This window comes from Amblyomma maculatum, chromosome 1 (assembly GCF_055883805.1).
Source record: "Amblyomma maculatum isolate TAMU_Amacu chromosome 1, ASM5588380v1, whole genome shotgun sequence".
NCBI lineage: Eukaryota > Metazoa > Arthropoda > Arachnida > Ixodida > Ixodidae > Amblyomma > Amblyomma maculatum.
Window position 1 is genome coordinate 406816465 of NC_139344.1, and position 22272 is coordinate 406838736.

The following is a 22272-nucleotide window of genomic DNA, read 5'->3' on the forward strand; positions in this document are numbered from 1 at the left end:
AGACATCTCCGACTCGTCATTCACGTAGCGCAGAAAGGCGCTCAGTTTTTCTTCATAGGCTTTGGGCAACCGTTGGCATACGGTCGTTCGTCGCCCTAGGCTTAAGCCATTCCTCTTCATAAAATTCGTCACCCACTTCTTAGTCACTTTAAACTCTGTACGTAGGATGCACATCTCTTCCACGACAGTGCTCGCCTTTGTTTCCATGTCATTGGAGCAAACACTCAGGCTCATGCTTTACTGGTCGCGAGCCCAATCTCGAACCGCCTCCTCAAGGGCAAGGTATTGTCCGGACTTTGGCCCGTGAAAAGAACAGCATGCAGCAGCGCACACAAAAAGCTTGCTTCTTTGTTTTCACCAGCCTCTCACGCACTTACTTCCGTCCCGCTGCGACATTGTTCCCCGACTCGGCATAGAGGATGACTTGCCGCTTGAAAGCAGAGCTGTACCGTTGCTGAGGTTGCAGCGGCAACTTGCAAGGCGTCCGTCGGGCAGTAACACAAACCACATACACCGCCGTTAGCTGTCACGTAGGCTGTGTGACTTGCAGAAATGGCGGAAGGCACACAACCATGTTGCACAACATCACTCGAAAATGCTTCTCGGCTCACGTGACTGGTCCCATGTGGTCTAGTTTTGGATTGGATTGGATTTGTAGCTGTCCCATTTGTATCAAAATTGCCAGCCTGCCCGGCTTTGGCCGTTTTTCCATGTAACGCCCACGGTTTGTCGATAACAAGTTGCTATTGTATTAAAACAAACCTTTGTTGGATATCTCAATTAAATTCGTTTTTTTTTAAGCAGATCCACTTTCGCACCGTGTCTGACAACTATTATGGAATTACGAGCGCACGTTGCGTGATACTATCCGCGACTCGGCCGAAATTACTTTTGACCGCACACTTTAAGACTCCGTATATATGTTGACTCCGATTATAAGTAGACGCCCCCACTTTGGCAGGACATTTAAAAAAAAAAAAACGTTGATTTATATGCTCCAACATACAGTAATAAGGAAAACTGGGCTTTTGTTTGGAGGAAGCATGGTTAGCAAACATTTGACCTTGAGAAGATTTCGATCCTTAAATGGTACAGAATCATAACGGGCTGCAATAATGTATAAATGAGCCTTCTAAGAGGATTTGGAAGAAGCTACACATGGAGCTTGCGCGATAATTTGTTTCTACGACCTTCTATTGGTGCTAAGCCTACTCTTCTGTCTGGGTTGGCCCAGCTGGGTAACACCAGTGCTACTGCATCTTGCTTACATCACAGATTGGTGTTGGTCTGTAGAGAAAGAAGCAGGGCTATTCCATGAGTGCAATCGTGCCCGAATGCTTTGTTCAGTGGGCACATCAGTCGCTTGTATTTTTTTCTCCGTGAGGCCTTTCCTCACTAAACCAAGGGCAGATGTGCCTGGTGCCTGCTGAGAGCTTGGAGGACTTTAAAGGGGGAGGCTACCCTTGAGCACCAACTTTATTTTTGTGACCTTTGAATGAAGTTTTCAGGGTAGACTCATTGCACAAACGTGTGAAGTGCTACCGAATTATTTGGAGCTAGACTCACTGGTTCCAAGTTAGAGCAGTATTTTAAAATGGATTAAATAGGTTCCTTAGGACAGATCTGGAGATTTTGCAAAATGTACTGGCAGTGCGAAATTTACTATGGTCATTCCTGGGTAGCAGCCTCTGGGCAAGACAAAGCTATTATTCTAAATTTCCTTGCTGAAAAACTTTAGCGTTACTAATTAGATCAGCATTGAAAAAAACGAGATTGCCTTGCCCTCAGAAATCTATTGAGACATGGAACAAAAGGAACGTCACGAAAACATGTTAAGCGGTTCCCGAGATATGGCTGCACTAAGCAGCCACACTGGGCAAAAAGGTTAATTCTGAAAAAACAGCCCTAGGAGCTTGAGAGGACGCCAGCGTTTTGGTTTGTCAAGATATCAATGAATTTTTCAGGGTAGGCTCATAGCATGGACACTTGAATTACTGTATTTATGAGATTGAAAGTCGACCCCCCCTCCCAAATCGCATGCCCCCCCCCCCCCCCCCCCCCCAAAAAAAAACATGTCGATGGATGGTAACTTTTTTTAGATGTACAAAACGTAGAGCATTATATTGGCCACTCCCTGTGAAAAAATGAAAGTGCAGCATTGAATAGTGTTCTTGATGCATGATGAGCAATCAGCGAAGGCCACTGCAGAATGCCATGCCGAAACAAGTGCACGGTTACCTTCTTGGGCAGGACGCCACTCTCGTCTTGCGCAAGGCAAGATATCTTGCCTAAATCATGCTGACAGCCTGGGAATGAGATAAATGGTATCAACACACAAACAAAACACCCAGAGCGGTCCCACACGCATGCAAGACAGGCCGACATAGTGTGGCCGCCAGTGTTCCGGGCTGGTTTCCATCGTCATCGGGGTCGGAACTGAATTCTGACAATAAGGCAGCATCTTCAAAGTCACTGTGGCTTGGGTTATCGATAAAATTGGTAGTACACAGCGCGGAATCGTGAGATTTGCGACGTTTCGAAGCGCGCGTCGTCGATGCAAATGCCACGCCATCGATTTAGATGCCGCCATTCTCGCATGCTCGGAGCGTGTTAAAAAATAACCACCTCGCAGTAAGAAATCTAAAGAGCAATAAAATCTGAGCTTCAGTTACCGGAATACACGCTAGATGACGTAGCGTGTCCATGAACGACGCAAAAAGATTAAAAATTTTCTCGCGAAGTCATCGTTCGCGGGCTGTAGTGTGGCAGCCGGTGTTCCGGGCTGGTTTCCGTCGTCAGCGGGGTCGGAACCGAATTCTGACAATAATTGGCAGCATCTTCAGAGTCTCCAATCTGCGTGGGTCATCGACAAATTCGATCATAGATATTGCGTAGTCGTCAGATTTACAACGTTTTGAAGCGCGCATCGTCGACACGGATGCCACCATTCTCGCATGTGACTGACACTCTGCCGCATGTTCGGAGTGCTCTCAAAAATAGTCGCTTCGCGGGAAAAACAGCATCAAAATTGAAACTTTACTTATCCGACTAAACACTAGATATTATAGTGTCCGTAAGCGACGTGTAAGGGTTCAAAATAGGCGCATGAAATTATCGTTAGCGGGCTAACAATGCTCAATGGGCGTGGTAGGGAAAGAGTTAAACTATTAGTTATTCTTGGTCATGGGCAGGGAATTGTGGAATGAGAATCCAGCATAAACTGGCATGTAGCCATGGGCCTGAATTCCTTTATATTCCAGTGCACCACGGCCATATTCATGCTTTCGTGAAAGCTGCGTACTTGGGTTTGAATAGCTTGGCCTAGACCACCTGGGACCAATGTACACCGGGGCCCTGATTTAGCTTTTGACGCAGGCGGAATGCAAAACTTTTCATGTGCTGTGCGATGTCAGTGCATGTTACAAACATCTGGGGCTTAAAATTGAAATCATTTGCTAGAACTAAGTGAGCGAATGAGTTTGTACAAAAGGCATGACAAGACTGCAAGAGATTCTGAACTAACAAATTATGCAGCAGCTAGAGTACTGAAAGGCCCTTTTGATTTACTACAGTAGTATTCCTCACCATTCATGTGTTGTTTCACGGTGTTTAAACTCCAGACTTCATCATTTTGAACTCTGTTCTTGATGCAGGCAAGTACTTTGCGGACTTCGAGATCCCGCGCACGCTGTCAGCCATCTGGGGCTACATGGGCCATATGTACCAGCTGGAGGCATTCCTCCAGTCGTGTCCGGCCGATCAGGACATCATCAACCACTACAAGCTGCAACAGAACACCAAGGTGAACAAGCACGAGGAGCTCGAGACGCCCACCTTCACCACCTCCCTGCCGGCTGAGCTCAACAACCACCACTGAGGGCCTTCTCTCTCTCTTACTCTCGCCCATGGCCGATGCACTTTGAATGCACCGTTTGCTTCTTGCTGTCTTCTTCGCGAAGGGATGGCTGCTCGCTTGTAGGGTGGCCACAAGGAGGGCACATTCCACTGCCGAGGGACGCTTCTCCTGCACTGCACGACCCAGTCTCGCCTCCATCCGCTGTGAGGGGGATGTCCAGGGAACAGTTAATCTCAACTGGGTTAGTGTCACCTCTGAAGGATTGAGCGCAGCACTGGGTCGCCTCGCCCATTGAGCAGTGCTGTTCCTGCTCTTTTTTTACCGGTGTTGCTAGCAGCACCTGCTACTGTAGGGCTGGAAATTGGCACAGCGAGCAGTTTCGGTTGACTCGTCCAGGTCTTCTGTCACCCAGGATGAGAGCCCACTGATGTTTCTACAGCTGTGCAGCCCGCTTGGTTCTTCAGTCTTCTGGAAGGTGTCACTAGTGTGTTGGAGAGGTGCTGCATTCTTTGCTTTCTTCAAAGAGGAGAGGGAGGCACTCATGCCTGGCCACTGGGAGTGAAGCTACTGTTGTCTTTGTTGTTTACAATGTGCCTTGCGGGGACGTCCCAGTGACGGGCACTCACTTATGCCATTTTGGGGTGCTTCCTGTCGTGCGTGCTGTCCCGCGGCCCGCTCTGCTTCACCGTTGCTACCCCCGTCTTTTTGGTCCACGAGTTCCCCTGTGAGCCACTGTTTTTCCCTTTTTTTTTTATTGCACGAAAACCAGCAGAGATGACTAGTTGTAGATACACCTGTGTAAATAGGAGTTTAGTGCCGCCCCTCTTGGGCTGGCACGTTTGTTACCCTAGACATGCGGATTATTGTTAGCCGTGCTCCCCAGGAGTCTGCCCAATTTCTGCTTGCACAGATATGGTTGCCTGTGCTAGAGCGGGGGAGGAATGTTGGCCTTGCATACAGTGCCTGCCTTTGCTGGAGCAAGTGTCTTGTTACAGACTTGGGCCTCGACCATTGGGTGGAGTTTGTGCTGTTTGTTGTGTAAATCAGTTGCGTTGTGCCTCGGGTGCTGCTCGTTGCTGTTCATGATGCACGGGACCTGTCTCCTCGAAGATGCTTCAGATGCTCTGTACTGGCATTAGGGATGCACTCGCTGCCAATGGAATGCCGTCCAGGACGAGGCAGTGCCTGCTCGTGTAGTTCCAGTGGAATTAATATTTTATTGCAAATAACTCAACTGCAGCTACACGTGCAGGCATTACCAGAGCAGCCAAATGTGCTTACAGTACTTGGCAGTGTAGGCTTGTGTCGTTCTAGAATGTTCAAAGTTTAAATTGCACACAAGTGGGCAGAGAGATTGAAGGAAGTATGCTCACTGGTACGCGGCTACTTATTGCGGCGAGCGGCACCCGAGGCACAGTGCAAGCAATCTTCCCGAGTGGAGTCAGTGGTGAGTGTGTGTGTGCGTGTATGTGCAGTGACATTGCTTTTTGGCAGTGCACAATGGTCAGTTAAGCGGTTGAAGGTGCTGTTACTAAAGCCCAAATTTTCAAGAAAGGCATGTAAAGCACTGCTAGGAATTTGACAATTTATTCCGAGGACAAGCTGTTGAGCATTTGTATAAATATCTGTTTTCTTTTCTCCACAAGTGTGTGCATGTGCGTGCGTGTGTGGAAAAACTAGAGAATTTGCACACCAAACAGTTTTGTAATGCTTGTATGCAACAATAAACTCGTGAGAAGAAAGTCTGGCTCATTTGTTGGGTTGTCAAGTGGCACCCAGAGTGCCTAGTTGGGGCATGTCATTCATTTCGAAAAATTTCTCAACATAGCTGCCAAAGTCTTAGTGAAAGGCACCCCTTTTTAGAAGCTTGGCGGCCACACATTTGCCATAAGAGTTGACTGCAAAAAAATGAGACTTGCTGAGAGTGCTGTTGCAGTGCTCGAACGAAATTCATTGTTGTAATAAAAGGCTAAGTGTCATGGCCAAAGGGGTCCTGAACAAACAAGACCAAGTAGGTGAACTAACGTGGATACAGGCCACATGTGCTTCACCTTCGGCCTTCAGTGCTTTTGGACCTTCTTTAAACTTTGGGGCTAGCCTGTAGCCATGCTATCATCACATGAGTGGGAATAGCAGTTCGGAGTCTGGATGTGCGCTTTTTTTTTGTCTCTCCATCCTAATGTGCACAATTGTGGAATAGTACTGTCAAAACTTATTGCCTTCGTGTATTAACCTGAACCCATGGCCCATTCAACTAGATGTGCGAGTCCTTAACCAATGATCTGTCGTTGCCTATCTGGGTTTTTCCTGTCTCCTGTGAGGTATGTATTCTACATCTTCCTTATCAATAACAATGACCTTCTCCTGGGACATTAGAAGACATCTTACAGAAAGGTATCGTGAGTCGAAATATATCGACATGGTAGGCCTATCCCGCACCTAAAAAATCCGAATTGCTACTAGGTGCAAAAACCCGCTATCAGCTTCAACGTAATTCATTTACTCTGGCGGGTAACCCCTTCTTTGGCGCATCGTATTGCCGAATCCTTGAAATTCCTATCCGCGAGTCAACTAATCAGGTCGATGTTTTTAAGTATGTAATCGACTTGCGCATCTATTCCACCGCATTGTCAATAAGCACTCCGGGCTTCGTGAGGGACAAATCCGGCAGCTTGTAGACGCATTAACACTAAAATTTGCTCTAATGTATAAAATTCGCTTAAACTTGGCCGGAATGTCTTTAAACGTTGTTTATGTCACTAAGCGCCAGGCAAAGTTATATGACATAGTGCCGTTGTATGGACAAAATGAGAACAGAACGATTCTGTTCAATTTGTGTCAGCAGTTAGGCGGAACACATGTACGTGCAAAATATTCGGTAGGGAGAGATTGCAAGGGGCAGATGTTGCAATGCACGTAATCAACACAAACGTTCACACGGCGATCAGCTGGGTCAAATATATCACTCGGAGAAGAAGCAAGATATATCTGCTGCGCGTGCAGACATTGCAGCTAGTTTCAACGAACTTATAGACCTCCTTTACTCCGACTACGTCACGAAGATGCGGTGGCGCTGTCGTCGTCAGTGACTTTCGCGTGGTAGGCAAAACATTTCAGTCGCTTTCGCCTACCGTGAATGCGGAATGGGTTGCTGTTGCCGGAAATAAAATAGCCCCATGTCGACTAGTTGCGTCACCGTGGCATGTGCCGAAAGGCACAGAAAGAGAAGTTTAATGAGCTTGCACAGATTTCTTGGCGACGAAGGTAGCCGTAAACAGTGGGTCGCCGCGGTGAAGCGCCAAGGCTGGATACCGACGCCGGCTTATCGGATATGCGGCAAACACTTTGCCATGGTTAAGCTAGAGCTTATTCACATTTACGCCAGAGCTGTACAGCTGCCTAAAGGCCAGTATATTGTAATGCGTAGGCCTGTTTCTTTGTTAGAGCATAGTTGTGCTTACCTATATGTAAACAATTCCTCAATTACGTTTTTTTTTTTTTTTTTTTTCACATTGGTAATTGTACGTATGCGATAGTGAGCTGCTGCGCGAGTGATCAGTGTTGAACTCCTTCTTGGTTATGCTGCATGGCTAGCCTTCGCCGTGTTCACCTCAGATTATTTTAGTCTCATCAGTGATGAAGATCGTCACCGCGCGTTGACAGGCGCTGATTTTCTCGATTGGAGCTGCATTTCTTTTTTTTTTTTTTTTTGTACCCAGCGGTTTTAGTTGTATTCAGTGGGGTTGATTGTGATTGCGAGTTGGGGGGTTCAGCATGGCCGAGTGATATATGGGCTCGTGATTCAAACTCTCTGAGGATTTTTATACGTACTGTATCGTGGTGCATGGCACGCATTCTGAGCTTATCATGCATGTTCACGCGGCCATGGTAGCCGGGACTGAACTGAGTCGCCCTAGCTACGTAACCACCACGACCGCTGCAGCTGGTAATTGCAATGCAAGCTAAAAACGTGAATACCCGGGATGAAATTGCGAAAGTTAACGCTGACAGTCACCCACGAAGAGAACAGATAAAACAGATGTGCGGCGTGGCGATTTCAACAAATAACGCACGGATAAGAAAATCCGTGCGGTGCCAAGGCGCAATACCCTTGCTACTGTTGCCATGCTTAACTAAAAGCTGCTCGAAGCTAGCGAGGGGCTTCGTGCTTAACAACAACGTCATTTGCCGCTCGATGGGAAGATTCATCCGAGAGTGCAATAATATGTTCCGAGCGGAATATTTCGTACGTAGTTTGCGCTCGCTGTTTACGAGCGAGAAAAATCAGTCTACTGACTCGACTGAAAGCAGTTGTAAGAACTCAAGGTTTTGAAATTCTCGACGCGCTCCGCATTGTTTGCATGGGCGAAAACAGCAAATATATAATAACGTTGCTCATTTTCCCTGGCGGGCAGCAAAGCTTCGCTTGTGCGCGTCTTGAACCCACGCTCCGTCTTGTACGGCGTACGGGGCCGGGCGCCGCGTGCCGTGTACGTGATATATATGTATATTGTATCGCTTTTGTGTGCACCGCTGAGGCTCAAGAAATTATCTTATTTCTCCTGCCAAAATTTTGGGAGCCTGCACCTCCCAAAACACGTTATTGACAAGCTTGGCCACAGTGCCGCTCCCGTGCTTTTTGCCTACCGTGGGATAGCAGACGACTGCAGCGCCACCTGAATTGCCTTGTTTGTTTGTAAACATGGAGGAGGTCTATATCCCCTACTTGATGTCACTCTTCTAAACCCAGTGGCACTCACTTGTTCAGAGAGAAAGTATTTAAATCATTTTTAAACTTACAAAATTACAAGAGTCTATGATTATGTTGCAAATATTTTTTTATTTTAAAAATTCCACCCTGTCATTTTGGTGCGAGCCTTGTCCACTTTATGTTACAAATTTCTGTTCACGAATGTCGTCTAGATGTAACTTAGACATGTTGAGAGGATATTTGCGTCTAACGTTGGTTTAACTGATACCGGTTCGCAACGTAATTCTGGAACGTCACTGCGACGTACCTCAGTAAACGTTACAGCAACGTTGCATAGTTGCTCAACGTTGTATGGGTGTTTTTAATTTCAGGCAAGGTTGAAGCAACATTCTGCGTTGCATGGGAGCGATCAAAGACATCAGGTTGAGGTTGCGCTTCATACATATTGTACAACGAGGAATTTAACTTTCCCATACGCATGTCTGCTGAACATGCCTACGTTCCACGGGGATGTTCGTAGCCCCGGGAAACCTGACACAGTACCGTCGAGATGGGCAAATGGCGCGGCTTTCTACAGCTCAAAGCAGGACACTATAGAGTCTGAATACATCAGCAAGTTTCACTTAAAACTACGACCTCACTATCATTACTCCTCCGTCCTCCCTCCCGGATAAACTCAGAATCGACCCCACTAAGGAAAAAAGAAAAAAAAAAAAGTTGCAGCCGATACTAGCCCAAGCTGACGTGTTATCGTTTCCAGTATTGTCCATCATACTGATTCGACCATCGTCTACGTATGGACGCATCACAACTTCGGAGAGGCTGCATACGCAATTGAGAGCTACAGTCCTTACACTGATTCTCCTCTACAAATTCCTCATTTTCCACAGCCTTCTCTCCCAACGTGGCGCTTTCGGATAACTTCGGATCAGCCGACGCAACAGTTGGCCTTAGTGGGTTTGGCTCAGGACATTGCCGATGCTTAATAATGCGTTTCATTATACCATTTGTTCCCCTGCTCTTCCTCAGCGCTTCAGATAAGATAAAGCACTGCAACATAACATGCCATTGCAGCATGAGTGAGGGAGACCAGCTTCGAGTAGTGTAAAAGAGGTCGACTAAAACGTGCAGATGAACGGAGAGGAGAATCAAGAAGTTGCTTCTTCACCTACGTATCTCCATCCCAATGAGTCCCGGATTCCCCAAACTGCGGCCGAGAGACATCTCTTCCGTTATAATGAAGGATTTATTCACCTATTTAGTTTTAGCTTTGGCTTCACACGTGCGACTGAATTTATTACTAAATTCGATTGGTGCTCTGCCTTCTGCAGCACAATTGGCATGCATCAAAAGCATATCTTTTAAATAATTGTCCATTTTTTAACAGCTTCCAAATCTGCATTTTACTGCTTATAAGAGGTGCATGCACTGTGCATGTGGGTTTTACAGCGATGCGGCTATATACGTTAGAGAGCTTTGTTAGACATTTATAATTAAATTACCATAAATATCTTTATTTTTGAGTTAATGCGTGATATTGTGAAGTTGGAGGCCATCAACATTGAGCCTGTTGTTTTTAATTATCTTAACCGGCAGTGTGACAGGAAATATCGAATGTCAAAAATGCTCATTTGAAAGTTCGCTGATGAAGTTGCCATTCCGTTGGTAACAATTATATCATGGCGCCATTACACGCAGTAATATCGCCATAACAACAAACAGCTTTATCAGATTCACAAGCGGCGTCTCTATATAATGCTTATAATTGCTATAGACTCCATTTTATTAATGTGCAATGGCGAAAAGCCAACTCAACAGTCTTGCAGACGCGCTTTTGTAACGTTCGATATTGCGAATTACACTACCGATTAAGAAATTTGAAAAATGGGGCTCACCTTTGAGGCTGGCAACTTTCAACTTCGCGATATAGTGTTGCTCCTTAGTGTTAAAAGTAAAAATATGGCTTAGTTAATCTGCTAGTCATAAAGCTCTACCGCGCACATGACGTCCACACTGCTCTAATATTCACCTGCACAGACTGCAGAGAAGTATTTCCCGTAGTTTCTGAAATATCAGTTTGAAACAGTTCAAAAAGCAAGCAGGATAGGAGGAAAATACTCTCTAACCAGATTCATTGCGCTGGCCCATTGTTGCAGTGGGCTGTGCATTCGCACACCTCATGCATAGCAGAGTGGCCATGCACCTCAGTATATTGTCGTTTGAGAAACTTAAATATTTTTATTAGCGCCCCTTTTAGTGATAATGTCATCGGGACAGCAATGCGTGTTCATGGACTGCACAAAGAACAAAAAACCGCATGATGATTGCCGAGAGCGTATGCGAGAAGCATGCCGACAGTCCGAGTGTAGTTGTGATATGTTTCTGCTTCACAGCTTTCCAGTCCCTCCTGATTGAATTCGCCCATAAACGTTTTGTATAGGCCAGACACATTTAGTACTAATGACGGACACACGAATATGATGCCCATTTTACTTCCTCCGCCGTAGTAAACACAGTAAACACGCACGCCGGGCAGGTCGTGCCTCCCGCAATCCCTCCGCGCCAACGATACGGTGGATCTCTTCCGCCAGCGCCAAAAGAAAAAAATCTGTTCTTCACTTAAACAATACGTCGACCGAAAAAAAAAAATAAAATCTTTCTTGCGGATTTTTGACCCGTGCCGTGTAGTTGATCATTGTAATCCAAACAAGTTTCTCAACACAGCCAGCTGCCGTGCGGCGTGCAGCTCATCGCCTGCACTCTGGCTCCGCTGCTAAGGCGTCACCGAAATTTACATCTTTCTTTTACTGATATAGCAGTTCCATGAGAGATCATGCATTTACTCTAGCGCTGAGCAATTTCAATTACAAAGCTCTGTCGGATGTGCCTTTGATGTGAAACAATTTAGGCGAGCGTGCCGTCGTCCGCGGGCAGCGCCGCTTTCATAAGCGCTGCTGTATGTGCTGCGAATTTGTCGCTTTATTCATGGTGAGCTGAGAGCGCACGTTTCTCGGCGTTTTGCTGAACAATACTTCGTGCAAGCGATGCTGCTTCGACGGGACGGGAATACGATGTTGCTGCACCGTCGGACGTACACCAAGGCTGCATATTAAAAACATCGATGGAGACACTACTTCATTTACACGCTGTTCTTGAAGCGTGGTTTAACTTGAAAGTATACACCGTTGAAGCAGGACAGCTCGACCGTATGCTTTTCGCACTAGGTCACCGGAGCACCACAGACACGCATGCATTCGCTAAGCTCGGTACGCGATAACAGCAGTTACCGGCGTAACCGCGGTGAACGCTGCCTGTGCCTTTAAGGCGAAATGAAAGCAGCTCAACACCGAATATAAATATGCACTGTCGAGAGGAAATACACGGCATAACATGGGTTGCATCTCACGTTAAAGTAATGTGGCTATGACATGGAAAGCATCGATCTTATCTGTATTCCGCGTTCAGTAGCTGCCCAGTACAGTTCATTTGCTGTGTGTTGGTGTGTACAGTCACCATTGCGATTATGAAGCATAATTAAAAATACATGTATCGTGAAAGATACAACAGATACATCCTCACAGTTAACTCTGACGAGTTCGGTCTGCGGAAGCGGAGCGCAGTCTTTCGCAGTCGCCCCGGCCGCTAGTGCTGTTTCCAATAGCTGCCGCCATGCCAAACGGATGGTATACGGATGGTATACGGTCAGTCGATATTGTCGACCATAAACCCTGACTGCTCATTGGAGGGTCAAATTCTAAAGTTAAAGCTCAGCTACTTTGGTCATCTGGTGAGAAGAGAGGAGTCGCTGGAGAAAGATTTGATGTTCGGAAAGGTTGAGGATCACCGGAGAAGGGGTAGGCAGCGAACACGATGGTTAGATGGCATCCTCGAGGCACTGCAGATGAAGTTATGTGATGTTAGGAAGATAGTGAGAGTCCGGAAAGCGTGGCGTGATATGGTCCATACGACTGAACTGAACTGGCGCGCTCAAACAGAACACAAAATAGCACCAAGATGTTGAATAGCTTTCACAAGCACCACAAAACAGCACTTTTACACTACCGAATCGCAGCATCAACACGCACAGCACAGCCCAAGATGGCGTCAAGAGGAGTCGGAGCGATTTTCCCAGTTTATGTGGCTCATACAGGGCGCCACTAAGATGGCTGCGGCCAGGCGTCGAAACTAAAATCGACAATATTTGAGGTTTTGCGGGCGGTTATGAATCAATCTGTATGAGTGCATGGCGATGAATGCTTGCATGTACATATCAACTCAGCTGAGATGAGCACTCGAGTGCTCATCTCAGCTGCGCATGTAACAGCTGCTCGTCGAAAATGCTTTATGTCTTTTGTGACGACACGTAAACGGTTCAGATTTCAGAAAAGCAGTCATGCAATGCATGTTCGCATTAAGGAACGGCTTTTAATTGCTCGGTACATTCTAATTAGATTGGAAAATTAGTAATGAACTGGAAAAGCGAGTGAACGTTTGCTGCTTCTAGCCAACGATGATATCCGTAGTTGAAAATGAGCAGCGCAGAACAATTAATCTGATTTCTCACAAGTCGCGGTTACAAACGGAACTTTATATAACGTTCCACTTAAATTCATGCGCAACTGGATTAGGAATTAGGAGTTTATTACCGGCATTACGCTCATTTGTCAGAATATTCGCTACCAGAAGAATGAAACAATGATTAGTCGCACGTTGAAGGTGCAAGCGCTCAGATAGCAGCACTGATTATCTCGAAATCTGCGATTGTTTGAGCACGGGAAAGCTCCAGAAACCGCAGGTCGCCGTGCCATATCAAAAAGTTGCAGCAGCATCATCTCGTGGCATCTATGCGAAATGGGGATATTTACGCGGCCAGCTTGCAGACAGCGGGATCAGTTTGATGCGGAGGTGAAAGAGAGCTCTGCGGCGCATCCTGGGAAGTGCAGTGCGCCCACCGACGGCAAGCCTGTTTCGTTCCTACTCTACTCAAAACTCGCTGGAGTACTCCTCGTATCTCTCATAATCTCTGTGCGTCCTTCGTGGGCTTCATGTCACAAAAAGAAAGGTACGCATTTCACTACTTGCCCGTGTCGCCGTTGCCAGGGCGACTCCGTGATAAAGCACTGGCGATAGGCACGTCGGCCCTTCCTCCGACTTGAGAACAACTCTCTCCACGCCCTCTGGGTTAGCGGTTGCACAGACTTTCTGGGTGGCAAGAAACGGGCGGTGCTCTGCTGGCTCGGATACCATGCTGAAAAGTGAGTAGTTCACTGTTCGATGGTAATGTGCGTCGCGAACTTGCTTCTGCCAGTTGTTGGTTGCGTTTTTTTCTGTGCGGTTTGCGAGAGGAATCTCACGGGATAAAAAGAAGGGACCTTCATGGCTACGACGGCAGTAACACGCTGAACAGGGCCGCAAGTATAGCTTTCTCAAAGTTTGCGTATCAATATGGCGGTGACCCATACATTGCATACTGCGAATGCGACGTGCGTAACAACTCACGGGCAAAGTTATTTCTTACAGGCTCTGCTACGATGTAGACTGCTGCAGAAACTGACACTTAGGAGGTCGGAGCCGTTAATCGCAGAAGCCTATTGCAATGCGCGGGAATCCTGGAGTAGCGGATCGGAAGAGTGTTGTGTCAACTTATTGGCACACACCAGCAGAGTTTACCAGGATGATATTGGTTTTTTAGTCGTTGCGAATTTCTGTATTGTTCCGCACTGGGTAACCAATTAAGAAGCCACCTCACCAGGTGGCCATGCAACCAATTTTGGGCAAGGGCGCACGACCTGTCCGGGCCTAGGCGATGCGCCCACGCGAGACAAAATGTGGCCGGTCTGGTATAGGTTATTCCTTTTTTTTAGCTTCCTTTGTTCCCGGGTTTTTTCTGAATCTCGGCTACGGTACGAGAAAGAATGTACACCTTGCGGAGTCTGTCGTATCTTCCTCTTATGAAGAAGGTGCTCCACTGCTCCACATACCTTTCTGGCAATATCACGTCCGTTTGCGAGCGGGCTTGCGGCACGAGATTTCAAGCAAAATGATATTTAAACACTTTCTCTTGAATTACGGTGTTCTCAGCAGCTCATCTAATAATTGAACTATTGATGTGTGCTTTTTGCTGTCTCTTTACTATTCTACAAGACTTTCTAGGTGAACACCCTACAATAATTCCTCACTCGTATTGTAGGAATGAATGAATGAAGCGAAGAGATAAATAAATGTGCGGCGACAGAGCATCATCGCCAGAAAAAGCACTTCTTAAGTTATGACACTTCGTCAACGTCCCTCGAAAGATGCGCTCAGCGCTAGTAGAGCCACCGCATTCTGCAAATGAGAGAGAGAGAGAGAAAACTTTTAATGAGCATAATAATCAGTAAGAATTCGCAGGAGCTGGGTGGTCGGTGCCCCTAGCCCTGGACTAGGGGCACCGACCACCCAGCTCCTGCAAATGAGAGGGCGACACACTAGAGTAAATCGCCGGTACGGCATCTGCTTTGGTTCCTCTGTAAATGTAGGTTTTATGATTTCCAAAAATGCCGCTCGTACTACGCCAATTAAGACATATTACCCATTATACAGTCAGAATTGAGACGCGAATTAAGAAAATTCCCCTTGACACTTTCGTTTTGAAACATTCCCACGCCGAATTGTTCATCAGTTCGTCAATACAGAAGAAAAATGTTGTAAGCTAGTACGGCGACACCTGCCATCTGCCGGGCGTCATGACTAGCTTAGAGCGACTGCCCCGATTCAATCTTAGGACCAAGGTGAAAGTGCGGAGTTTTTATGGGAGCATGTATATTGTTTTGCAACCATATGGCTTCATTTGGGCTGAAATAATAAGTAATTATTCAATGATTTCCTTTCGGATTTTTGAAGTGATTTAAATTAAATATGAAGAGCTAGCATGATTGATTCGTGAAATTGCGTAATAGCCATCAAAGGGGAAAATTCTGCAGGTCAGAATTTGTGGAATAGCAAATTTAAATTACCGCTTCACGACGCGGCAAAATTTTGCGTGCCACACATTATAGAAAAGCAGTCGTCGAATAGAAAATCAATTACCCCTCCACGATGTGGAAAAAATTCTGCGGGCCAGCCATTATAGAATAGCAAATGCAATTACTGCTCCACGGCTTGGCGAACATTCTGCCGATAAGCCATTGTGGAATAGCAAATCCAGTTACCGCTCCACGACGTTTCGCAAATTCTGAGGGCCACCCACTGTAGAATAACATTTTGGATTAGCAAATCCAACTACCCCTCCATGATGTGAAAATTCTATGGGTAAGCCATCGTGGAATAGTAAACCCAATAACCGCTCCACGACATGGCGCAAATTCGGCGGGCTGCCATTGCGGAATAATAGTTGTGAGATAGCAAATTCAATTACCACTCCACGACGCTGGGAAATTCTGCGGGCCAGTCGAAATGGTATAGCAATAGGTATAGGTATAGGTATTTCGCTGGAGTCGAAGCGCTAAAGGCACCTATGTGATGAGCGGTTTAAATGCACGTTAAATATCCCGAGGTGATCTAAATCAGTACGCAGTCCCCTACTGCGGCGTCCATATTAGCGTTGGGTGCTTTGGGACATTAAACTCCGCATAGTACCTATACTTTCTCCTGGTTCATAAAAGTCGGGATGTTGGTTTCTGTATTTCGGTTGTATGTGCCAACAAGTGTTGTCAGTATCGGGATTTATTTCTGTTTACCTGCAGTAAACAAAGCAGAAAAAAGAAGAAATGAACACGGCGGCAATTTGTCGAACCCTGGTCAGTGTACTTTGTTACAATTGCTCCTTTCCATTGATAGACGCAGTTTTCTGTTTCTTTATTCTAGGTCGCAATATTTCATGGGCGAATTGTACGCGTGAAATCCCTTTGTACATGTTATGTGATCGGCTCCTGTGTCCAATGCTACACGGGGGGTGGGCCTCCTCAAGCTTACCACGGCTTTTTACAACACTTTCAGGTATATATCTATGCTCGAAATTAAGTCCCTTCACTTTTCTTGCAATCTTTGTGAAGTATGATGGAATTTAACAGCGCGAATGATGAGGATGAAGGCCAAATGCTAGCCTGTTATATCCCACCCGCTTTCACAACGAGTCGTGAACTTTCTCAAAGAACATTCTTGATGTGTTACACGTTCAGAGCCAGAAAAGAACAAAGGGGGGAGGGGGTCACTGTTATACCGTTTGGGTTGCTTAATTCCAAAGCTGGAGTTACCATTTCTAAAGTTTTTCAACTCCGGGATCATATTAACTTAACCGAACTAAAAGTTGAAGAAAAGAAATTGTGTGAAGGGTTGAACCTGCAGCATCTGGTTAAGTCCATTGTAAATAGCAACAATAGCCACTTAGATTTATTCTTTTCTGCAAAAACTTACAAGTCAGAATGTCCTTTGCATGTTACCTCGGAGAAAGATCCTGGAAATCATCGATAGTTCTGTTTGTGCTACAAAACCTGCACCTTTTACACGCAAATGATCCTTTTCTGGTGAAAAATCCGAAGCTCTAATTGGTTTTTAACGCCTGTCATAAGAGCCGCCTAAGTGCAATGTCAAATGATATCAAATATCTAAATTACCATCTGCCGCAAGATAAGCTGTTGGGAGTGGGTCGAGGAATGCATGAAAGTACTTGTGGTAGTGACCTTTCAAAATTCTGCGGGAGTTGGCGCTAGCGGGATTCTTGAACCTTTAGTTTTTTATGTTAATTAAGCTTTTGCTAAATGGAAGCTTTTATCTTTAAAACGACAGAATTTGCTTTGGCTCGCGCATTGGTCTTGTTGTTAGCGATTTATTTTTAGCTAAATACGACTGGCTACTCCGAGACCGTCATGAAGGATGCAGTGTTTTTAAAGCTTTTAGGTTTGTAGAAAACGTTTTAGTAATTTTATACATCTGCTATCGAGTTTACGAGCATGATGTTTTTAAATTACTCATCATTTTTTGCGAGTGTGTTATTAACTCACTTTGACGCATGGGCTTACGGAAGGTGGAGCAATCCGCTTCTTAGACTTAAAGATTGTTCGGTGCATTGCAAACTTCATGGTTAAGAGAGTGGTTGTCGAACATACTTTAAGAATGCTCGGTGAGAAATCTTGTCAGCACCTTTTAGATAACAGTTTAACCCATTATTCATCCAGATTTACGGCCGCAGGCTACTCTATTCATATGCAGGTATCTGCTGCTGAGTGCTTGCTTAGACCGGAACAGAAAAGCGGGGCTAACCGGCTTACTGATAATTCAAGCAAGCAGAACAAGACAGTTGCAATTCCTTTCATCCATACCTCGTTCCATAATCTGACCCAAAAAAGATAGCTCAACGCTCTGAGAAGTACGAGTACAGGTGCGGACATAAGTAAACGGAGCACGCTTTAAGTTTAAATTCAAATCACACATTCTCTACCGGAGATAAGAAAATATTATTTGAAAAGGCACTGGTGGTCCGCACATACCATGACTTCTGGTTTTAATTATGCAACGCGCGAAAATGTTTAGAAGGAAAAAGCGTGCTCCGTTTACTTTTGTCCACACCGATACCTTCTCAGCTCCTTGCTAGCTACCAAAGCTTAGCTGGGTTACGTGAAAGAGCCAATTCCTGGAAGTAAGGAAAAAGATAAAAAAGATTTGTTGACTGCACTTAGGGACTGGTTGCGAGATTTCACTATCGCGTGGAAAAACGTGCAGTAATAGTCAAAAGTTCCCAGGCCGCTCCAAATGGTCGGGAAAAGGAGTGGTCTCCGCTATCGCGGCGCTATTATCAGACGTGAGCCCCGCCACACACACGGGGTGAAGTTATGCGCGACGAGGAGGTCGAACTCCTTAGTTCTCGCTCTCCTCGATAATAAAGCAGTGAAAAAGATAGTGCGGGCGCGCATTCACGAATCCTTGTTCGGAAGCCGCTGCACTGCGGCCCGTGGTGCAGCAGATGACCGCTTGCCGGTGTGAACCGTGAGGCTGGCGTCAATATTTAGTTCAACTATGGCCACGTCTCCGCACTTTACGGTTTCTTGGCGTACAGTATCATGCGTTTACCTTGACAACAGCTTTTTGCAGCTCGCGGGGCCATCACTGTGCACGTGCCACATACCTCTAATCGTTTCATTTGCTGGAAATGTACTGCACACGAATTGGGGCAGAGCACGCACTGTTTGTGCGTCTAAAAGGTTTTGGTTGCTGCGTTGCATAAGTTAATGCGTTCAGTATCTTCACGTGTGTGAAGACCCGTGTATGTTGAGGTGTCGTCACGTGTTGCTTACGTTTCTGCGAAGTATTTCGTGCAATTGCATGCCGTACATTCTGTCACGGTTACGTTTTCAGCGCTTGCATTCGCCTTCCTGCTCTCACGAGAATGAGAAGAGCAGGCAATGAATGCGTTTCACAACACGCAGACAAGTCGCCAGTTTTCATGCACTCGACGACATGCTCTTCAACCCGTCGCTGGATTTTAGGTTCTACTCTTCTCGTCGGGCTTACCGATTCATTCGTAACCGTTACATGTGTAGTCAATATCTGTGATTACTTGTATTTGCGGTTGGGATTTCCACCGGGCTGTAGAGATCGCGGCTTTGAAAAATGTTGAGTTCCGCTCGGGAAGGGTGCTTTGACAATAATTTATATGCATTTTTAATATACCGCGGGTGTATAAGCTAACTTTAGCGAAGGGTTAAAAAATAAAGCATTTCAGATAGTTCAGTGAAACCACTGTACACAGCTGCCAGCCATCTGACCCGCCATTACAGGCATAATAATAATAATAATAATAATAATAATAATAATAATAATAATAATAATAATAATAATAATAATAATAATAATAATAATAATAATAATAATAATAATAATAATAATAATAATAATAATAATTGGTTCATAGGAAGGGAAAGGCGCCGTAACTGTCACACTTGTTTCTGTGGACACCTGAACCACGCCGTAAGGGAAGGGAGGAAGGTGGTTGTTAAAGTGGTGGTTTCCACTACCACAGGAATGTTTTTTTATTTTGCGATTAACTAATTAGTAATTAAGATATTTTCTAATGTTTTAACTATTGCCTTTAGACAATAAATGTGATATGCTATGTTGCAGAGCCCCTTGTGACACCTCCATTCCATTTATTTCCGATAGAGAAAGCCTCACGTCTACAGTTTTGATCAGTGCCACACCCACGTGTGGCACAACCACGTGTGGCCACCACAATCGTGGCGCACGAATGCACCAGTCACGTGATATTCTTTTGTATTTCGCGGGCTTTCTTTAGAGCTTGAAAAAAAGGTTCACGTGGAGCTTTCTTTATCGGAAATAAATTAAAAGGGGGTTTTAGAAGGTCCTACCAACTTTATAAATCAATTTGTTGTTTAAAGGCAGTAGTTAGTAAATTATAAAAAAAAAAACATCTTAATTACTAATTACTTAATTGCAAAAAATCCCTATGGTGCGCCAGATAGCTGGCGGGTGTTTATAAGTAGTTTCTGTGGCCTACCTCAAATGTTTAATTTTTGAACCCTTGGCTAGAGTCAATCTGGACACCCTGTATACGCACGGCTTCCCTTTCAGCAATGGGCTTATACTTCTGCGTCATCACTTTTGTGTTGCCAAGCAAAAATACATGATGCGGTGGAGATGCGCAATGGTGCGAGGAACGGACATATGTTCCCCCATGCTTTTGCAGTTAAATGAATGACCTGCCGGAGAACAGTTTGAAAATTGGACATGATCAAGTCAGTCCTCAAGTGTACCTTACGAGGGAAACCGTGAATTACAAGCCGTGGACACGTATTAATCATGTCAATTTAAGAACTGTTTGCTGATAGGCCACTGTTTGCCTTACGAGAGCAAACATTGCCATGGACACATGGTTCTTTTCTCATGATGAGACTGGCATTGTGGGAATATTTCCTGGTCGAAACTGAACTGACGAAGCAGACGTAAAATAATTTTGCTTCCAGGGACGCGTGAGAAGATGTTATGATTGCGTATGACTGCGTAGGAGTGAAATGTGAAGCTCCATTCACGGTCGGAACGCAACGTGCTTGAGCGCGGAGATGTCAATAGACCGAAGGCAACACCAACCGCAAGCACGTTCAAGGAAATACAGGCGATCACAGATATCGACTTGATATTGATACGTAATGACACATGGCATTTATAAAAGACGACGGAGAATGATAATACGGCACTTCAAGAGACGACACAGCTTACTCCCTTCGAGCTTGTTTTCAGCCGTCGAGTGACTACTACCCTGGATAATGTGCTGCCAGTGTACTCCGACTGTAAACGTGAGCATGAGCTGGACGTCGCTAGTTTTGCTCAGCGTGCGGAAGAAGCGCGGCAGCTGGCAAGGTAGCTAGAGCATACAACTACAAAAGCAACTAGACGCTGACCGCTACAACCAGGGATGGCGCTTATTTGCCTACAAGCCTGGAAAGTATGTCTGGATTTGGACGCCCGTTTTGTATCGTGGACTGCTTGAAAAATTAATGTGTCGGTACTTCGGCCCATACCGTATCCTCCGCCGCATCAGTGACCTCACTTACGAAGTTGAATCTGCCTCACAGGACCCCTCAAATCGCAGACGACACAAGCTCACTGACGTTGTACACGTCGTCCGGATGAAACCCTACAACAACCACCCCGCTGAATGCTCTTGAGACTGATAATGCCCCGTTTTGTGCTCTAGTCCTTTTGTATCAACCTAGTGCACTATATGTCAGCTAATCAGTCTGCTCCTAGTCGGCTGCTTCGAGGTGATGCTACGAAGAAGGGGGCAATGACACATACCATTTATAGAAGACTGAGAATGACAAGGGTGATTGGGAAGACGACGAAGTGAAACTGTGGTCCTTCTCATGCTCTCCTGACTAGTTGCTGACGTTCCTCGGTTACAGATTGCCTTTTGTGTAACGTTACGTTACAATATGACGCTGTGCCGATTACGAATAAATATATCGGTCCTAAATTGAGGGACGAGTTGAAGGGCATCTCACCTCCCCCCCTAACCCTTGAATATGTTGCGTGAAATATAGAACAAAGTCCCCGTGGAACAGCGCGTTTTCCCAGGCTACGAGCGACAATCTGCTTCTTCGAACAGTGCAGAGTCTGAACGTGAATACAAATATCACTGCGATATTTAGTATATTTACCGGTGCTTGCACGCAAGGGAAATATACGGGCAGGTAAATAAGAAAAAATGATAAGCGAGTTATCAAATGATATTTAAGCACAAATGAAGGCCGCTGATACTGCTTCGTTGCTGATAAGCCGACAGAAAACATGTACGGAAATGCTCATTACACCCCGGCCGTTGAGGTATCAGTTCCGCAGTGCACAGTGAGCTGCGAGCTTCGGATATTTATCAGGAAATCGAGGAGGCAGTTCAAATGACAAAACGCACAAAGGTGAAATTACAAACAGCGTGAATGAAAGCCTCATAAGAACGAAAGAGGCAAAGACGTTTCATAAGTATTGTCAATTCTTTCGAATGTAGGTCTTTTCGCAATAAATAAACCTTCAACAAGGGGAAAGTAGCCAGACATCAGGCAGTACATATCCTCCACTAGAAAATGAATGGCGGTCAAAATAGCTGGCCATCTTTTTTTACTGCATCCTTCTGCATAGCTGCATTGTACATGAGAGCGAATAGTACTGTGTGATTGATAGAGCTGAATGTAATTATGATGAATTAACCAGAATTAGC

The 22272-nt window shown here is 45.5% G+C and overlaps 2 protein-coding genes across 2 annotated transcripts in view; both read left to right on the plus strand.

Moving 5' to 3' along the window:
• Clic (chloride intracellular channel protein 5) overlaps positions 1 to 5598 on the plus strand; it is a 33274-nt gene extending 27676 nt beyond the window's left edge. Inside the window, exon 5 of the mRNA XM_084596176.1 lies at positions 3654 to 5598. Within this exon, the coding sequence (XP_084452302.1) occupies positions 3654 to 3877 (224 nt within the window). The 3' untranslated portion in view covers positions 3878 to 5598. The remainder of the gene's footprint in view (positions 1 to 3653) is intronic.
• An 8204-nt stretch (positions 5599 to 13802) lies between these two features.
• Positions 13803 to 22272, plus strand: part of LOC146208822 (uncharacterized) — a 79594-nt gene continuing 71124 nt past the window's right edge. The window contains exon 1 of the mRNA XM_084596189.1: positions 13803 to 13822. The gene's annotated coding sequence lies outside the window, so the exon portion shown is untranslated. The remainder of the gene's footprint in view (positions 13823 to 22272) is intronic.